Raw genomic sequence first — 20,359 nt, forward strand, 5'->3', positions numbered from 1 at the left:
CTCCCCCCTCAAATAAATAAATCTTAAAAAAACAAAAACAAGTGTTTGGTGCCCTAGGTCTTGGCCTCCCCAGGTGTATCCTAGTTTCCAGTATAGGGTTTCAGCACAACACTGTATTGTGACAGACCTGGCCTTAATCACAACAGTCCCACTTCCAGGACTTTATCCATTTGAGATCCTCTGGTGAAACATAGCCTCTCGTCAAGTCACTTCCAAACCTTGTTGGTCAAGACTGTGGTTTCAGCATCTGGTGATCAGGGATTTTTTTTTTTTTTTTTAAGGAACAGTGGATTTAAAACTACCCTCATCCATGCTACCATAAGGGAATTGATGACATTTCTTATGCTTTAACTTAGACTGATTTAACTTGAAGGTAGATTTGAACACAGGGATTCGCCACTATGATTAGAAAGGAACACAACTGCCTGGACTGAACCATAGGAGGCACTTGTTTACCTGAGACGCCACTTAATCACTCACCTGAGATGCAACTTAATCATCATTCTGCCCAATAGCTACTTACCTTGACTTGCTTGGGATGATGGCCGAGTACAGCTCATTCTCAGCATGCGGGACGAAGGGCCTGGGAGATTAATGGGATAGGAGAAAGGAGAGCTGAGTTTACCCTAAACTCAGAGAGGACTCCTTCCAGGAGGAATATAAGAATTCCAGTTCTGAAAAATTGTGAAATCTGAGTCATCTCATCATCAGATTAATAAGGTCTGGGAATTGACTCATATTACACTCTCGATAGGGACTGACTGTCCAACCCGTTTTTTATTTATAGATTGTGTAACCGTATGGGGCAGTGTCTTATTGAAACCAGCACTTCCTAGCTGGTAATAAAAATGCATTCCCCCAAAGGGTAACATCAGGCTTGGTTTGTACAAGCAGGACTGTCTCAGTGCCCTGGAATTCCCACTGAAAAGCTTTCAAGGCCCACAAGTGATACTTACATTGGGTTGGAGATGGGAGAAGAAAAAACTTGCCAAGGCCGAGTGAAGGTTGATCGTGTGTTTCCAGCATCTGGTTCTTCTGAGACTACTTAAAACTGTCAGTCACTTATCTGTGTCACCTGCCCAGCTCAGCATCCTGCCCTGCCAGCAGGGACCCTTTGAGTAAACATGTGTTGAAAGAGGAAGGTTGGAACACCTGCCATTAGGGTCGCCACTAGGGCCATGTCTAGTGATCCCTGAGAGGCTCAGCACATTTTGCGAGTACTCAGTCGATGGTTGGGCAGAAAAGAGCCTTTGCCATCACTGCAGTTAAGGGTGTGGGGCAGAGACAGGCCCACGTGGTGCTGGGACAAGCAGACACTGACCTCACCAGGAAGGCAGGAGAACTCACGGAGGAGGAGGTGGGATGGGTGATCACCATTATACAGAATCCTTACAGGGTAAGATCCCAGACTGGTTCTTGAACGGACTAAAGCATGTCAAGCATGGAAAACAATACAGCCAGGTCCTGGCCTATGGTCTGGACAACAAACTCCAGGAAGACCTGGAGCAACTGAAGAAGATTTGGGCTCACAGCGGGCTGCGCCACTCGTGGGGACATTGTGTCCGAGGCCAGCACACCAAGACCACAGGCTGCGGTGGCCACACCATGGGTGTGTCCAAGAAGAAATAAACCTTTAGGCTTTGTCTATTAGTAAATCAAGAGAGAGACAGAGGGAGAGAGAGAGAAAGGAAAAAAGAGAAGTTTGTTCTTTTGGTTTGGTTTTTGTTTTGTTTTTTAGTTGACTCTTATGGTCAATGTCCCTGAAAGGCCTTTTCTTCTTGGTTATAAAAAAAAAGAAAAATACCTGGTTTCTTCTTTTTCATGACTTAAACAAGACCTGTTATTTCATCTCCCTTGCCGGTGAGTTCAGCTTTACTGACAGTAACTTTAAAGTTACAGAGGGGCCTTGTAGAACCATCTCATGGCCCTCCCACACCTGGCCAGTCTTTGCTATTTGGATTCTATTATAGTTTCAGTCCGCTGCCACAACACCTCAGCAGGGAGGGGTGCTTGTGGGAGTGAGCTCTCCTGTGTTAGGAATTCACTTGCTTGAGTTTCCATAGCAGCTTTTTTTTTTTAAAGATTTTATTTATTTGAGAGAGAGAGCACTAGCAGGGGGTGGGGGGGTGGGGGAGGGGCAGAGGGAGAAGCAGGCTCCCCGCTGAGCAGGGAGCCCCACATGGGGGGACGAGGGCTGGATCCCAGGACCCTGGGATCTTGACCTGAGCCAAAGACAGATGCTTAACCGACTGAGCCACCCAGGCGCCCCTGTGGCATCTTTAAGTCGACAAAACTCTAAAATTGAATGGGCCCCTACATGAATTTCACTTCCTCTGTGAGACACTGCAGAATGAGTCGCACATCAGTCAACACGTATAAATGACCACTAGGAGCATCAAATGCTGAGCTGAGCGCTGTGGAAAAACACAGACGTTCCCTGTTTGTAAGGAATTTAGTCTAGGAGGTGGATAAATAAGACATTTGCCCAGAGCTAGGGGTACCTTAGATCTGCCAGGCCATGTAGCAATAGGCCTGCTACCTCCAAACAGAGGGGCAGCTTTTGGTGAATGCCTCTTGGGGGTAGGATCCTTTCTCAGTACGCAGAGGTGCTGTACAGGATAGCAGCGGCTCTGGCTCATGCATAAAATTCAGTAAATACATAAATAAATGCCGAGTGGATTATTGAGGGTCCACATACACTTATTCTCCCTACTTAAAGAGGGCCTCACAAGTGGATTACCGTCTGATGCTTTTGAAGAACTCGAATAATGTGTGTGTCTTAGGGAGGGTGGGTGGGCAGAGGTATGCTCTACAGCCCCTTAACCGTTCTATGAATTCAACTTGATGCTAAAATTAAATAGAGCCCTCTATTTCAAACCAAAGCAGTGTTTTCCTGTTAATATTGCAAAGACTTCCATGTGCCTTTTGTCACATCACACAATTCAATTATGGACTGAGCTCTTCGAACGTACCTAAGTGCTTTTGAGTACTTTGAGAATTGAAGAAGTGGAAGGTGGGGGAATGCTGACGTACTTAGGAATGCTAACTACAATGTAAGGGCATCCACTGTCTGTAGGGATTATTAACTGGCTACCTTGTCAGATACACTTGGTCTTGATTTTGACACTACTGCAGTCTTACTGGAATGGGCTGGAACTGGAACACACTGTGAAAAGTGATAAAACTCTAAGTCTAAGCAAGCAACCACAAAGCTTCAACTAACCACTCACATTTCCTGCCCGTGCGGTCACATGCAGGTGAAGACACCAAATGGTGGTAAATTAGGATTCAAAGTAGCCAAACTGTCATTGCAATGCTATCTTAATATGTTTTCCTTTATGTTCAGCCTCCCTGGAGCTCTCACATTCCCAGAAATGTGTCTTGTGAATTCTGTGCTTTGCAGGCTGGCACGGAAGAAGGTCTGGCCCATGTAAAACACCACATATTCTCCCTTCCCACGTTCCTCACCCTCCTCTTTCTTTCCCAAATTGGAATTCGTGTCCCTGGTCCCCAAGATTGAGGGAGCTCAACTCCTGCATCCACCCCACCGGTTACCTCCATTTGTTAGTGGTGCCGTGTGCAAACCCTCCTAACTTGCTTTCCCCTCTAATCCTTCTTTCACCAAAGTCAGCCCTAGTTTTCTAAAAGCCTGTTGTTGATGATTAGATACCAGCACTCACCTAGACCCTGTGGTCAGTATAAAAATCACTAAGATCCTCACGCCGCCGTGGAGCCCTCTCGCACTGAAGAGCTAATGAGGGGGCTAGATGGAAGGACAAGTGGTTGGGGGCGGGAGGTGGGTGGATGGCAGGGCAAAGGGAAGGTGTGAGAATGGCTGTGTACCCAGAGGCCTCCTCGATGGACAGACCTAAGCTTGACAGATGCCGGTTCTGTGAACTTGGGCAAGGTGGATGATATCTGAGAGCCTCAAATTCCAGATCTCTGAAGAGGGGGTTGTTATAATTCCTACCCAGCCTGGGTGGCTGTGTAGATTAGAGACTGCACACGGCTTAGAGAAGTGCTTGGTTAAAATACCAACAACCCAAAGTGGGAGCTATATATAACTACAACAGTGGGTGGTAAATGACACAAGAGAAATGCAAACAAAGGGGTGGGGGCTCGAAGCAGGAAGGCTCACACCTGGCAGAAGGCCACGCGTGAGCGTGTGCACCGAGCACGTGTGTACACAGGCCCTCCCAGCCTCCGGGTGATCTGTCGCCCCAGCACGCAGCTAGCAGGGCAGAGCTGAGCAGTGCGCACACCTGGGAGCCACCCAGTTCCCACAAAGTCGGACATTTAGCTGCCACAGCAGGCATGACCTGGAGCTCATGCCCTTGAGGGGCCAGCCGAGAGGCGGCAGAATGGAGATCTGGAAAGGGCACGGCCGTCCAGGTTGACTTCAGCCTGCTATGGGGATTGAACATCATTCCCTTCTCCAGAAAGCAAGGTGTTTTCATCGTTTTTCCTTCCACCCCCTTCCCTGGATGTCTAAGGCCAAGCGTTCTTCTCTCTTCTCCAGCTCAGAGGCTGAGAATGGTGTGGAGGAGAAAAAGAAGATCTGCAAGTCGCCAGCAATCCAGTCCCCAAGTCCGTCCAGCGAGGCCGAGTCCCCAGACCAGAAGAGAATCCTTTCCTTGCGGTGAGTCCTGGCGGTGACACTTTGTTCTTTGGGGCCTTTGGGGACAAGGGGTTGCTGGGAGGAGCCCGTGTTTCTAGGTTGGTGGTGGTGGTGAAGAGTCAGGATCTACTGTAGGCAAATAAACCCCTGGCCAAGAAGCGGGGTGCCTGTCTTTGAAGCTGAAGCTTGCCTTCCTGCCTCGTCTCTTGCTGGCAGCATCCTTCCTCCTCCCTGCCCCAGCCTACAGCAGAACATCTGCCCCTTTCTTCAGGGACAGCTCTTGCTACCTAAAGCCAGGACAGCCCCCTGTCTGGCACAGACCTCGGAAGCACCTGCAAAGGTGGCCAGGGAGCCCATGAGACCTGCCCAGGTGGGAGTGCCCATTCCACCTGTGCAAGTGCTCACCTGCTGCCTTGCCTTCCCGGCAGCCACCTGCCTGGGATCCTGGGCCAGGCTGTGCCTGTGTTGGGGGACTGCTGCTTCCTGGGGGCCGGTGCTGGGAGCCAGTAGCAGTCTGGTCATGAGCCTGAGCGGAGCCACGCTCCCTGGCACTCTCAGAGCCTCCACTTACATGCTTGCTTTCCCATGCAAGGAAGAAGTAGGAACTTCACGTTGCCTTTTTTTTTTTTTTTTTTTTTGCCCTGAAAAGAGAATGGCTATACCCATGGTCAGTTATGGGGCAGTGTGGCCGGGGGTCTGTACCGAGCGGTGGAGGGATTGCTCTCCTTTCTTCTCCCTGATCCTGGAACTGTCAGAACTGCACCTTTCGGGGTGTCCTGGCTTCTGCTGAAGGGTAATTAAGTAACTCCTGCCTTTCCCTTTCCTTCCTGGCTACCCAGCCCATTCCTTCTCTCCAAATCCTTACTTCATTCAAGACCAAGCGTAAGTCTCATCTCTCTCTCCCCCAGATTTTTCTTTTCTGTTGCTTCCAGTTCTCTCATCTTCGGTTCTGCATGGCTGGCTTGACACAGCTCACGTTCAACCCTCTTTTCTCTAGTTTCCTGTCCACGCATCTCGCCGCACTCACCGCACGAGTCTCTGGGCAAAGGCACAAAGCATGTGGTTTCTTGAATCTTGCACCATTACTGGCTGGCTCCTGCGGGAGCCTGAAAAGGGTGCCTTAACTCCGCCTCCCCCAGGCTTGGGTTGGGAATGATGCACCCAGGACCCACCGTGAGAGCATGCTTGTTAACCGGCACGGGCGGGGCCTCGGTGTAGTCGCAGAGAGCCCCACGCTGGCTTTACTCTTCTGCTCTGGCTGGCTGGAAATTCCTGATTTTTTAATAAGAGGCCCGGCATTTTCATTTTGCACTGGGCTTTCCGTCCAGCTCATAGTCACCTGTGACAAACGAGAGTACCACAGCTCAGGAGGCACAAAGACACGGCACTATGTAAATCAGCACCCCGTTCACAGAGCGCCGTGCTCTGCAGACAAGCCCATTCTGCTGTGGCTATTGAATCCATCAAGGGCACAGCTGCCCTCCTTTTCGCATTTGCTGACGGTCCTTCGAGAGCTCGTTGCCTTGGCAATTCCATTAACGTTTACAAACGTGAATCAGTAGAGGTGATTGAATCAGATCAGTGGATAGTAGAAATAGCAGATAATTTGACATTTGTAAAAATAGTTTTATTTTTGAGTTCAGTGTTTACTCGTAATTTCAAAGGGAAAAAAAGTGATTCCTAGAATTCAAGAGGAACTTATATCTGTGAATAGGGTCACTGGTCTGTAGCTAAATCCAAATCTTCACCTGTGGTTAGAGCAACATGGACCCAAACTGTTGGGGCTGGCAGGGGCCCGGAACATCAGATAGTCCATCTTTTCACAGCTGGAGAGACCCAGAGTCTAAAATCTGGCTTCAGTCATTTCTGTCTCTGAGTCATACCCTCATACCACCTGAATTACTCAAGATTCTTACATCTGCTTTGAACCAAATAGTAGGTTTTTTTTTTTAAAGATTTTATTTATTTATTTGAGAGAGAGAATGAGAGATAGAAAGCACGAGAGGGAAGAGGGTCAGAGGGAGAAGCAGACTCCCCGCTGAGCAGGGAGACCGATGCGGGACTCGATCCCGGGACTCCAGGATCATGACCTGAGCCGAAGGCAATCGCTTAACCAACTGAGCCACCCAGGCGCCCCCAAATAGTAGTTTTAACTGAGCCTCTTTGTAAGGAATCATATTGTGGAATCATGGATTTCATGTGTCATTTTTCCCAATAATAATATTTAAAAAACCCCTACATAATTGTATCCTAAAACTTGGTCCTAGGTAGACCTCTAAAAAATCACACATATATAGACCTCTAAAAATCACACATGCATTCCACTCTGAAATGATTCTGTGTGTCTGTGGGGCTGAAGACATGTGTAAATTCACATATGTACTCAAACAGAGAGCCAGGACCGGCATCATCTCAGAAACACATGCTGGAGCCCTGCCCTTACCAGAAAAAAGGAAGACTTCACTTGCAGACACATTCGTCATTTTTATCCTGATTTCACTTCTGTTTTCCCTACTCTGGGATGTTTTGTCTCTTTTCCTCATACCCACCTCCTGCTCATCTTCTGAGTCCCAGTGTATTAAACCCAACTTGTGCTATTGATCTGATGGACTTAGTGCCTCTTTAGTTCCTCCTAAAACCCACGGTATGTATTATTTGGTGCTAATCTTGTACTGCCCTTTTAAAACAGTTGTTTGATGAATTCACAGGCTCCTTAAGGAAAAAGACTGTCTTGTGTGCCTCATGGCCTTTAATACAATGCCCTCCTCAATTAACACATGTTAAATATTAATAGAATTCTGAAACAAAAATATTCTTTGATTGAACTATAGCTGTAGTTTTGTTTAATAATTTGCCTATACTACTCTTTTATTGCTTAGAATACTTTTGAGATGGTTTAATGATCTCCACAATTCAGTTGATATTTCTCCCTTCTATAAGTCCACATTTCTCTGCAGTTTGAGATTGTAGGCTGCTGAACCCATCCCGGTCTCCTACGCACTGTACTGCGTAAATGCTCCTAGAGTATTATGAGTGATCACTGAGGTGGAGAAAAGAAAACCGAATGTCAGGTTTTCTCGTGAGATGGTATAACAATCAAGATTTATTACGATACAATTAATGAGTAGTGTACAAAATTCATCTTATCAATTCCCTGGATTCTCTTTCCTCAGGTCAAAATCCAGTTTTGATGGTGCCTCTTTAGCAAGCGATAAGAATGACTGTAAAACAGAAAGCAAAAATGAATCTAAGATGGACAGGAAAAAGTATTCGTCTTCCAGCCAGGTAACTTGGGAAGGCGGTGTGCGTCATGTCAAGGCAGGGGCGCTAAACCCAAATGTGCATCTTCTTGCTGGCCAGGACTCACATGGCCAGAGATGGCAAAGAATCTGGAAGAAAGAACAGGATGCAGTTCCTTCGGTTGATTTTTAATCAATATTGTTATTTCACCACTGACCTTTCAGTATATTCTGAGTGGTGGTGAGTTCCAACCCCTAACTCTGACAAGCGCCCGGAGAGCAGGGACCCACACAGTCATGTGCTGGTCTAATAATTAACCAAGACCAGGAGAGCTGTGATAGCCTTGCATTAAAATTAGAGTCTGATACGACACCCGTCTGAATAGAAGGCTACCCAGCTGCACACGGAGGGGGGAGACCTGTGAACAGGGTCATGATTCTCGTCCAGGAGTAGTTTAGTTCTGCTCTAAAACACACCCAGATGGGTGTCAAAGCCCAGTTCTGTGTCTTAGAGTGTGGCATACTTACTGGGGTCAATGGATTGAGGTGGTTATTGACACCTCACCCCTAAATACTTGAATACATGTTTCCCCTAAGAACTAGAACAAAAACAACAACAAAAACCCACTGGGACACACGAGAAATATAACTAAATAGTAAATATACCAAAATATTATTACTGTAAAATCCATTTTGGATTTCCATAATTGTCCCAGTAGTGGATGCCTTTATAAATGTTTTTTGCTCCCCTATCTCTAGAATCCAGTCAGGAGGCATGTATTACATTTATCTGTCGCTTTTAATATAGATCATTCCCACCACCCCCCCCTTTTTTTTTTTGCGTTTTACGTTCACATTTTTGAAGACTCCATGTTCTAGGTTTTTTATATTATGGATTTTTTTTTCTTTTGGGCCCAGGTTTTTTGTTGTTGTTGTTTTAAGATTATTTATTTATTTGTCAGATTGAGAGAGAGAATATAAGCGAGGGAGGGGCAGACGCAGAGGGAGAAGCAGGCTTCCTGCTGAGCAAGGAGCCTCATGTGGGACTCGATCCCAGGACCCTGGGATCATGACCTGAGCCAAAGGCAGACACTCAACTGACTGAAACAGCCAGGCGTCTCTGGCCCAGGTTATTTTTAAATCAAGTTGTGCAGCTGATTCTCACTGTAGCCATTAAAAACAAAACAAAACAAAAAACAAATCTCAGGAAAGCGCCCCTGGAATACCTAGCTTTAATCCAGGTAACGTTTTAGATGCAAACTGTACTTTTAGGAAGCAGCATAAGGTGACCTACTTTACATGAGGTGTTTATAAAATAGCTGACTTGTGGGGACCACCTTTCATCTGCAGACCTCTCTAAACTCTTCCTTGGAGCAATACTAGGGCCGGTCCTGCCATTGAGACCACTCCCAGTTTGGATAATAAAACATGAAGGGCCTGCTTGTACTCTCTCTGTTCTGCTCACAAGACCTTTTTTTTTTTTTTTTTTTTTTTAATCAAAAGCATCCTGTCAGGCAGAGGTCCAGTGGAAGGAGGACCAGTTCTACCTCTTAGCTGTGTGGCGCCAGTTCAGTGACTCAGTTTCCCTGAGGCACACTGTCCAGACCCATGGAATGGGGACATCAGCTCCCCAGGTTATTTTGGGGATGGTGTTTGTGAAGGCAGGTTACCAGATGGAAATTGCTGGCTGTCCATTGTTGTTGTTACAGCTGTGTAAACACATGCCTTCTACCGCCCTAGAGAGTTATCTCCCCCTGACACTGGCTAAGGAAATGCCCTTACAACAAAAGTAGTGGGAGTGACAATACCAGGTGGTAGGTCTTTCGGATGAATTGTCCCATTTAAGCCTTATGGCAGCCCTCTGAGGCAGGGAGTGTATTTGCCCTCAGGCACAGAAGAAGAATCTGAGGCTCAGCAAGGCTCCCTCACTTGGCCACAATCACACACCCAGGGAGAGGTGTAGCCAAGACTTGACCTCAGGTTGATCTGACCCTTTAACCACTGCCCTCCTCTGAGAGTCCTTGTATCTGTAGAGCCCTGGGATCTCCTGCCTTCTTTGGTGAGATCCCTTGGAGCTTCATGTCATTTTTTATTAGGGACACCCTGTCGAGCCTCCTGGGCAGAACAGTGACCACCAGCTGCAGCAAGGTCACAGATGTCTGTCCCACCGGCAAGTCACTAATCTTGTTGGAAAATGAAACCTTTGTGCCGTGCCCACTTTGAAGGCTTGTGTTGAAGACTGTAAGATCAGACAGAAGGAATTCCTAAAGAGACTGTATCAAGGGAGGGGAAATTTGTTAGGTAATTTATTTATTCTAAAATTTATTTATTAGAGAGAGAGAGAGCGGGGCAGGGGCAGAGGCAGAGGGAGAGAGAATCCACAAGCAGACTCCCCGATGAATGCGGAGCCCGCCATGGGGCTCGATCCCAGGACCCTGAGATCATGACCTGAGCGGAAATCAAGAGTTGGACTCTTAACGGGCCGAGCCACCCAGGCGCCCCTTGTTATGTAATTTAAATTGAAGTTCAGATTTACGACGTTTCACCAAGAAATGCGAGCAGTAACTCCTGTGTTGTGTTCTCACCGTAGTACAAGGCGAATATGCACTTCCACAAGTTGTTCCTTGATGTCCCAACTGAGGAACCACTGAGGCAAAGTAAGTCCCGGCCTGTCTGACTTATTTGACAGGATGCTAATTGGTTTGGGGGAAGAAAGCGGGCTCCGTCTGGGGCCTGAAGCAGCCAGGCAAACAGGTCTTTTGAAAGTTACTATGTAACAGGTGTGCCAGCTTCATTCAGCTGTCACCCAGCTCCTTGAAGGAGAGTAGAAGGGGAAACCGAATCCCTCCCCATGACAGGGAACCCTCCAAGGTGATTCCGGAATGATCTCACCTTCTGTATTGACTGCTGCAATGCACTGTGTGTGGGTTGTCCTGAGATTTGGGATAACAAGACTGGAGGAAGAGGGGCTGCTGAAAGAAGGCTGAAAGGAAACACAGATCGTAGTGCACAGACGTGTGTCCAACCCTATACGATGCGGGGTGCTGTGATCACCCCCAGACATCCTGCCCGGCACGCCAATGAAGACCTCCTTGGCTCCTCTTAGGTTCATTAGGACCAGGGTTCCACTGTGGCCTCTCAGTGTACCCATGTTAAGCAGGAGGCTGGATTCCTGCCATGATGCCCAAACATGTGGGTCACATGCTCTTCCCACACTGAGACCATCAATTTCAAAAGGAGTCATTAGTGACAGTCCCAGGGAAGGAGGGGCAGGAGTGCCACCACTAGCTCAAGGTGACACACCTTCCTCAACAGAGGAGATTTTGAAACTCCATTCTGGAACTCTCGTTTACAGTGATAGACTTGCCTGGCCATTTTGACTTTCATACTAAGGCATGTAAAGACTTTGAATTAAAAAACAAACTCTCATCCCCATAGCTTTATGCCACGAAAGATGGCTGACGAACAGGTGAAAGATCTTTGAGTATGAGTGTACTATCTCTGCCAATCCTAGGGAACCAACATATTTACATAATTTCTATTTCATATGGAAATTCTAAGTGCTCTTATACCTGTGTCTGTTTTCCCAGGTTTTACCTGTGCCCTACAGAAAGAGATATTATACCAGGGGAAGCTCTTTGTATCAGAAAACTGGATTTGTTTCCATTCCAAAGTCTTTGGAAAAGACACTAAGGTTGGTATAATTTTTAAAAAGCTATGCACTTTATTATATGTTGTGAATATCAATTGTTTTAAGCGTAGCAATGTTGATAAAAGTTTACTCTTATTAGACCTTTATATCTTTATTTCCTTTATCATGGTTCCAAATATTACAGGTTCTAAATGCCTCTAAATGACACTAACTTCCCTTTTTTCCTAAAGACCACTCTCTGTTTATTTCCTTATGTAGATAGATCTCTCCCACAGCCCTGCACTAAATCCGTTCTACCCAGATGGCACCAGAGAACTCTTCGAAGTTGTCCATTTGGAGAGCGTGCCATGATTTGTTTCAAAGACATATATTAAACCCAAGACCATTTTTTTAAATAAATATTGATTTTGACACCGTGTTCCTATCAGTTACATCAGACATGTAGAAAACCAGGCTTAAAAATAAGCCACTTACTGGAGCTCACTTTGTACCATCAGCAGCACCAGATGGGCAGGAATTGGAACACTTACGGCCTGGTCTGAGAAACTCACACATCCACATTCCCCAGGGGACAATGACTGAAAGTTCTCATTCATGAAACAGATTTGGGGGAACACAGGCCAAGATACCTGAGCTGTTCAGGAGGATAGCCCAGAGGAACTGGCAGTTTTCCCAAGCCACTGCCTTCCAAAGCAAGGACCCTGGGACTGTGTCATAAGAAGGAAAAAGATAATTCCATTCCACTGACATTCTTTCCCTCTGTCCTCCAATGTCACACCACAGTTCATTCAGGCCACCAGAACAAGGAGTCCGAGAAGGTCCTTCTTAGGTTCGCGTGACCTAACGAGTTCTTAATCCTTCTGATTCCTGACTATGAATAAGCAGCTTTTATATTCATGAAGTCGTTGACTGAAAACTTTTTATTTTGAGTGGTAGTTATGTTTTAAATATTCTCCCTAAAGACCCTGGCAATCTTTTAGATAATGACTATGTAACAAATACAATGGAAATTCTTGATTTTGTTGGTGTTGGGTCAGCCGACTAGCACACTGTTCTTTAGGTCAGACATGTTATTTTAATGTTGTTTTGTAATTATGTAGAGTTGTGTTTAGACAAACATATTTTGATAAATAGTATCACCCGAATCAGTATAATGCAAAGCAATGTTAAGCAGTATTCCACTGTATTTCTAGATTTCTCAATTACAAGAACTTGTTCATGGACTAGGAAAGGGGTTGGGTAGAAGGGATCTCCAGTTCAGTGTGATAAGATAATTCTCAGGAATTTAGAGCCAACGCCTCTGACCAAAGCAGCAGGGTTGGAGATATTAGTGAATGAAGAATGAGTCTTTGTTAAGGGATGGGGGAATTCTAAAACTCAGTAAGTATACTTTGAAGCCAATATGATTCTAGCAATGGTTTTAAAATCCAACATCTACCCAAGAGAGAACTGACCAGACAGAAAAAGGGAAAAGGAGTGGCATTAACACACTGGTTTTCTAAAGACCTAACATGGCGGGTCTTGGTAGACCTTTACTTTTTTCCCCCCAAAGTTATCCCAGTGTATAACTTCTGAGTTACCTCCTACACTTCAACATTTGGGGCAGTAGAGTTCTTTGGCAATTTTAGGAAATGTCTTATTAAGATCAGCCCCTCATTCTTCCCTGGTCTTCCCATCTGGAACTTGGAGGGGCAGTCATTTTACCGTGGATGTGTGTGACTCTGTTTTCCAGGATCAAAGTGATATGATCCTTTTCTCTTTGAAACTAGACTGGCTTGGGGGGATATAACAAAACTATTGGAACATCTATTCTTCCTGTTATCTGGTACATGCTTGTAATACATTGTATGAAAAAGAACCCACATTTTGGATTGGATTGGTTCAAATTCCATTGTTGTAACCTATTATTTTTATGAACTTGGACGAGCACCTACCTCTCTGAACACGTCCTAATTTCTCAGAATATGTACTTCATAAGACTGTCCTAATTAAATGACATTCTCATCTGTTGTAATTCTCTATCATTTGAACCAGAAAATAAAGTTAGAGTTCATTTCATCCATCCTCTTATGAAACGAATGAGGAAATAAATGACTTTTTTTTGTTTGTTTTAATATGGAACACTTCACGGGCCCCTGGGTGGCTCAGTCATTAACCGTCTGCATTCAGCTCAGGTCATGATCCTAGGGTCCTGGGATCAAGCCCCACATCGGGCTCCCTGCTCCGCGGGAAGCCTGCTTCTCCATCTCCCACTCCCCCTGCTTGTGTTCCCTCTCTCGCTGTGTCTCTGTCAAATAAATAAAATCTTTAAAAAAAAAAGTATATATATGGAACACTTCATGAACTTGCACTCATCCTTGTGCAGGGCCCTGCTAATCTTCTCTGTATCATTCTAATTTTAGTATATGTCCTGCCAAAGTAAGCACAATACATCACTTTCTTCATGAGTGCTAGGCATTTTCCATATATTACCTCACTTAATCCACAGAAAATCCTGGGAAGCAGGGCAGATTATCTCCATTTTACAAATCAGGAACCAGGCTTAGAAAGGGTAGCTTGTAAGGTCGAGTAGGTCGCGTAGAGTGGACCGTGAAAAGTAAAACAGCCACTTGTTTTATCAGCAAAACGGGTTTATTCAGGAATAGAGAAATCACAATTTGAGCCATGCAAGCCATGGCAAACCGTAGGCAAACCATAGGCAAGTCGAGATCGAAGGAGAGAAATGTTAAATTACAGAGAAAAGAAGGAAGTTGGGAGCAGTTGCTTTAGACAAAAGTCCATTGGAGAGAAGTGAGTGTTCAGGCCTTCTCATTGACTGAGCTTGTTGCTGGGCAAGGAGAAATCCTTCCTTCCTCCTGCTGGGGTGGGTAGTCAAGTGGGCTTATTCCTGTTGGGGTCTGCAACTGAGGAGCAGAGGTGGTGCCTGAGAGCGCCCCCTCCTGGCCTCCAGGCTGCATTTTAATTAATTAATTTTTTTAGATGAAGAGGTTTTTTTGTTTTGTTTTTTAAGATCTTATTTTTATTTGACAGAGACACAGCAAGAGAGGGAACACAAGCAGGGGGAGCGGGAGAGGGAGAAGCAGGCTTCCTGCCGGGCAGGGAGCCCAATGCGGGTCTCGATCCCAGGACCCTGAGACCATGACCTGAGCCGAAGGCAGACGCTTAAAGACTGAGCCACCCAGGCGCCCCTCCAGGCTGTATTTTAAATGAGGTTTCCTTTATTCAGTGTCATGAAAGTAACATAGCTGAGAATTGAGGTCCCAGACTGTCCAGTAGTGTGGTTCCACTATGCCGTGCTTGTCAAGGTTTTCCCTGCCCGCACGTGCCTAAGGGTAGAGGAGAGCCGGGCGTGTGCGGAGATTGGCCCTAAGTGGATGACCACAAGCACACAATTTCTTTAGAGCCCTGGGCCTATCTTTAAGATGACTGTGCATTTTGCATTCATTCCCTTATCTCAAGACAAAGGTTTCTTGCCCAGCCCTTGAGTAGAATTAATGATGCAGATTTACCCTCTGGCTTTGTAAACGTTGAGGAGACTCGCTTTTCATCCTGGAGGCTGGAGAGCTCCCTGGTGGTTTTGATTTCTTTGTTAAACTTTAAAAAAATTTTTTTTACCTTCAACATAAAGATTTGAAGTCGTGTTCAGTGAAGCCTGAACCAGTTTTAACTGATTCTGTTTCAGATCTCTATTCCGGCGTTCTCAGTCACCCTAATAAAGAAAACCAAAACTGCCCTCCTGGTGCCAAATGCCCTGATTATAGCGACAGTCACAGACCGGGTGAGTAGGCCTTGGAGCGAGGCACCTTCGCTTTGTCCTGTTTGTATATTGTTTCCCCTCACAAGGTGCTTTATTCTAATATAATTGTTGACAGTTTTGATTTTCCTGCTGACTTAATTCTACTTGCTTGGCCAAGGTCGAAAACATAAAATTCTTTCCCAACTTCCCTTTCCCTAATATCTCTTAGAAGAGGCTAAGCTGATATATTGAGTTTCTTTAATATTTAAAACAGCCACAGCCACCACATGGTTGAGGGGGTGAGGTAGGCTGAGACTGAAGAGTCTCTGGGGTGGGGTGGCCACCCTCCCCAGAACCTTACTTGGTCCCTCTCCAGAGCCGTCCCAGATACGTCAACCTGGTGCTTGCCATGCATGGTCAGCTTCAGGACCAGTTCCCCCTTTGCTTCCATGTTGCTTCAAGTACTGTTCTGTATAGAAATTCTAGAGCTACTCCTGACTTGGGCTGCCCCACACACTTGCAATGAGAAATATTTGCATTGAGAGTGCTGTTCATTTCAGTTTGGCCAGAAAGCGGGAGTAGAACAGTTCACCTACTCATTTCTCACTTGAAATTATTTTTTTAAGATTTTACCTACTATTTCAATGAAAGCAAAAAAGCTGCATTCCATTTCTAACCCTACTGGGTAACTTGAAGAGGGAAGGTGGGTGGAGAAAAGACAAAAGAGCCTAATCTGATGAGGTGGGAAATAGGTTAATATTTTGAAAAAAAAAGTTTTAATATTAATGGCTAACAAGCATTAAGTACTTCTCGTCAGGCATATGCTAAATGCTTTCCTTCTGTTTTTACATTGATTCCACACTGCTACCTAGGAGGGGTAGGTGTTAAAACTGGAGCCAAGGATCGCTTGAGTGTGAGACTTGATTTGGGCTCACGTCACGATCTCGGTCGTGGGATTGAGCCCCGCATTGGGCTCCGCAGTCAGCGCGGAGTCGGCTTGAGATTCTCTCTCTCCCTCTGCCCCCCCATCCGCATACTCTGGGTAAATAAATAAATAAAATCTTCAAAAGAAAAGAAAAAGTGAAGCCAAGAGTGGTAGCAGTCTGCCCAGTACCCTCTTGTAAGCAGCAGAGCCAGACCTAGCAACTAGGTCTAACGGCAGAATCCACAGTGTTAACTCCTTTGGAATACACGTGCTTGCTGGGAAAGCCTATCAAGTGCTCTTGTCGATGAGTGAAAGGATAATCACAAACTTCTGGAAAGGGGCTCTGAAAAGATTCTGTGGCCCAAACAGACGGAGGAAGACTGAGTTTTAGTATTTTCTTAACATACTGTTCTTGGTAAAATCGTTTTCCCTTATGTCCTGTGTCTGCAAATTCTTTGTCTCATCTGATTTCACTTCTTTCCCATCGCGTATGTATACGCATCCACTAGAAAATCTCTGTATTTGTACAAGGGAGAATCTGGAAGTGGCTTGAAAAAGAACAAGCCTGTGAGAGCCTCTGGGAAATTGTTAATGGAAATCTAGGTCAGAACAGAGAGGACCCTTGGGAATTATTAAATACCTTAAAAGAAAGGGGGCAGGGGAACAAGCTTTAAAGAGGATCTAGCAAATATCACTAGCCTTTTTTTTTTTTTATCATCATCATTATTATTTTTAAGCCTGCCTGCGCATGTTTGGGGCATCCGTGTCAGCGTATTAGAGCCTTCATGTTGCTCTCTGTTGCTTTATTACTTAAATGAGGTGTGATGGTTTTGTTGCTGTTGTGGGGGAAGAGGTTTGGTTTATTACAGAAATGGAATAAAAAAAATGTGTGGGTGAATGAGACTGTAGACCAAAGAACAGTCTCCATCATTTAAAAAGGAAAAAAATTATACACAGATAAATTTTTTGCACTCTGAACCCTCACACCTTTCCAGGCAGTATCTGTTAATAATGACTCTGTCTTGTTTTTCAGTACATATTTGTCTCCCTACTCTCCAGAGATTCTACTTACAAGCTACTAAAATCTGTGTGTGGACACTTAGAAGTGAGTACAACATTCCTGAGCCTCGGTTGCTGTCTCTCTTTTCTATTTCCTCTGGTTTCCTAGTTGATCTGGTTTTTCATTTTTTCATTAATTTCAGAACACGAGCGTCGGGAACAGTCCCAACCCATCTTCTCTTGAAAACAGTTTCCGGGCAGACCGTCCTTCATCTCTGCCTCTGGTGAGTTGCCTACGTAACTATCTAAATCCCACCAAAAGGGCATGTGTCCCACAATCACACTTCTCCTTACACCAGGATCAGGGGATGGAAGGAGTGTAGACCTTAATATCTGAGTTAAAATGTGAAGACACAGGGCATTTCTGTGCTGAAGAAAAGGGGGGACATAGGAGGCTATAAACTTTTTTCAAGTAACTAAAGAGCTGTCCTCCGAAAGAAACAGTTTAGTGGACTGTCTGGGCGAGTGAGTGGTCAGTGGAGGTGTTTGTAAAATCTTGCTGTCTTTGCTTGTCAGTGTTGTTTTAGAGGGATTCACCAGTCTCTTAGGGTAGGGGCATGATTCATCCCCACAAATCGTTGATTGTCTTCTTTGTTCCAGGCACTGTGCTAGTGTATGCTGTAAAGACACCAAGAAAAATCAAAACTAGTTCTTGCCTTTGAAGACTTTACAGCTTAGTAGAAAAGATGAGGAACATCCAGAAATAATTGTAAAAGAACTCTGTAGTGACCAAGTGAAAGAGTTTTTTTTTTTTCCCCTTTAGATTTCATTGACTATATAGTAAATCTCCAGTGAAAAGTAATTCCCCCCATTTGTACAAGATTTATACCTATGATGGTATAATGTTGGCCCAAGAGAGTCCTTGCCATATTTATTCAAGTGCTTATTCCCAAAATGATTAGTTAAATGTTGAAATACCTTGAGTGCAATGGTATGAGCCCATGGTTTTCACATCTCCAAATCTTTCTTTTTGAGAGCTGTCAAATAGTACAGGGATTGAAAACTTGTACACATAAAAAGTTGTCCAAGAATGTTCATAGCTGGGACGCCTGGGTGGCTTAGTCGGGTAAGCATCTGCCTTCAGCTCAGTTCGTGATCTCGTGGTCCCAGGATCAAGTCCCACGTTGGGCTCCCTGCTCTAGCAGGGAGTCTGCTTCTCCCTCTCCCTCCCCGAGCCCTCTCTTTCTCGCTCTATCTCAGATGAATGGATAAAATCTTCAAAAAAAGAATGTTCACAGCTGCACTGTTCGTAATAGCCTAAAAATAGAAACAATTCTAACATTCATCATCTGCTGAATGGATCAATAAAATGTAGTATGTCCATACAGTAGAATATAAAGGAAGGAGTACTGACACATACAACATGGAAGAACCTTGAAAACACGATGCTAAGCAAAAGAAGGCAGACACAAAAGGCCACATATGGTATGATTCCATTTATATGAAATGTCCCAAACAGACAAACTGATAGGAAAAGTAGATTAGTGGTTGCTGAGGGTTGGGGGAAGGAGAAATTAGGAGTGGCTGCTACTAGGTAAAGGGTTTCACTTTGGGGGTGGTGGAAATGTTCTGAAATAAGCTGCTTGATGTTGTGATTATTCTAAAAACCACTAAATTATATGCTTTGAATGACGACTTTTATATTACATAAATTTTTATCTCAACTAAAAAAAAAAAACACCTGGTTGGGGTGGGGGGAAGGAGTGGGAAGTAGTACAAAATAGAAGCCAACACATATGATTTGTAATCCAACAAACTTGGTTTCAAATCTGGGTTCCACCCAGCTGAGTTATGCCATCAGACAAGCTCTTTGACTGCTCTGACTCAGTTTCTTCATCCAGCAAAATGCCAACCTCATGATGCGGGGGTGAAGATTAAGTGCAGTCATCTGTCGAACGAGCTCTGCATACTGCCTGATACATGATAGGCATTCAGTCAATAATTATTAAATCGAAGAGACTTGAATTCTTCAACTTTCTATCCCCTATATATTCTTGCATGAAATTGAAATGAATTATTGAAATGATCCCAAGAGAGCTAGTACAAGACACCTGTTCTTAAGACACCGGTTCTTAAGCATTTGGGGGATATAAAGTAAAACATCCCTGCTTTTTCCCTACTGCTCACCCCTCTCTCCTCCCTCTATAATTCAAAAGTGATAGCACAGACTCTCTTTTGATTTGGTTGAGGGGGGAAGAAAAGCTAAAAATTTGCTTTCAGTGTCTAATTTGTTCAAGCCATTTTTTCTTTCATCTCCAATACCTTTTTTTTAAGATTTTATTTATTTATTTATTTGAGAGAGAGAATGAGAGAGAGCATGAGACGGGGGGAGGGTCAGAGGGAGAAGCAGACTCCCCGCTGAGCAGGGAGCCCGATGCGGGACTCGATCCCGGGACTCCAGGATCATGACCTGAGCTGAAGGCAGTCGCTTAACCAACTGAGCCAGCCCAATACCTTTTTTTTAAACTATGATTTAAAGGATACCTTCACATTTAGAACATGGATTTAGAAAACCGTGCGTCTCTTTTTTTCTCGTATACATCTGCGTCATTCACTTTTTCTCATGACAGAGTGCTAATGAGAGTTTTCCAGTTTGACTCTGGAAACTTTTCAGTCATCAGCAGTTCTTTCTCTAGACATTTGTTGTTTCAAACAAGTTGGCCACTGCTGACAGGATTTTAACTGCCCAGAAAAATCTGTTTCGGTCATCAGATACTCTGATCTGTTGGGGAAATCCCAGCGGTATGGAATAATCCTCCCTTCTCTTTCAGTATTTTATAGGTGAGGCCTAAGTGAAAGGGCTGGGGGTTACAGAGGCCTGTCTGTTTACTGAGGGGAATTGGACTCTGTACACTTCCTTGTTTCCCTTCAGGATTTCAACGATGAATTCTCAGATCTGGATGGAGTGGTTCGACAAAGAAGGCAAGACATGGAAGGATACAGCAGCTCTGGGTCTCAGACTCCTGAATCCGAGAACTCGCGAGGTCTGAGAAATTTCTGTATGTTAACCAAAATGTAATGCTCCACCAAATATCCTCATCTCCCCCCTTTAAAACAAAAACACCACCAACAAAAACCACCTTGTCAAGTAATTAAGAAGGGACTAATTAGCAATTAATTAACAATTGAG

The 20,359-nt window shown here is 44.8% G+C and overlaps 1 protein-coding gene and 1 non-coding gene across 9 annotated transcripts in view; one reads left to right on the forward strand and one right to left on the reverse strand.

The window, feature by feature from the left end:
• Window positions 1-20,359, forward strand: part of GRAMD2B (GRAM domain containing 2B) — a 123,134-nt gene that overhangs the window by 93,417 nt on the left and 9,358 nt on the right. For 3 of the 8 annotated variants that reach the window (XM_073878603.1, XM_073878601.1, XM_073878600.1), the window contains exons 2-10: window positions 4,520-4,639; window positions 5,458-5,500; window positions 7,792-7,903; window positions 10,448-10,514; window positions 11,448-11,551; window positions 15,192-15,287; window positions 17,204-17,275; window positions 17,373-17,453; window positions 20,102-20,213. In XM_073878603.1, coding sequence (XP_073734704.1) covers window positions 4,534-4,639; window positions 5,458-5,500; window positions 7,792-7,903; window positions 10,448-10,514; window positions 11,448-11,551; window positions 15,192-15,287; window positions 17,204-17,275; window positions 17,373-17,453; window positions 20,102-20,213 — 793 coding nt within the window. In that variant the 5' untranslated portion in view covers window positions 4,520-4,533. Of the gene's footprint in view, window positions 1-4,182; window positions 4,448-4,519; window positions 4,640-5,457; window positions 5,501-7,791; window positions 7,904-10,447; window positions 10,515-11,447; window positions 11,552-15,191; window positions 15,288-17,203; window positions 17,276-17,372; window positions 17,454-20,101; window positions 20,214-20,359 lie in introns of those variants that run through there. The other 5 variants (XM_073878599.1, XM_073878598.1, XM_025860889.2 and 2 more) reach the window with 3 other exon arrangements.
• LOC112815210 (U6 spliceosomal RNA) lies at window positions 13,831-13,935 on the reverse strand. The gene has a single exon (XR_003205948.1). It is a non-coding gene; the product is annotated as a U6 spliceosomal RNA (small nuclear RNA).

Source organism: Callorhinus ursinus, unplaced genomic scaffold (assembly GCF_003265705.2).
Source record: "Callorhinus ursinus isolate GAN/ISIS: 27379988/994484 unplaced genomic scaffold, GSC_fseal_2.0 scaffold30, whole genome shotgun sequence".
Taxonomy (NCBI): domain Eukaryota; kingdom Metazoa; phylum Chordata; class Mammalia; order Carnivora; family Otariidae; genus Callorhinus; species Callorhinus ursinus.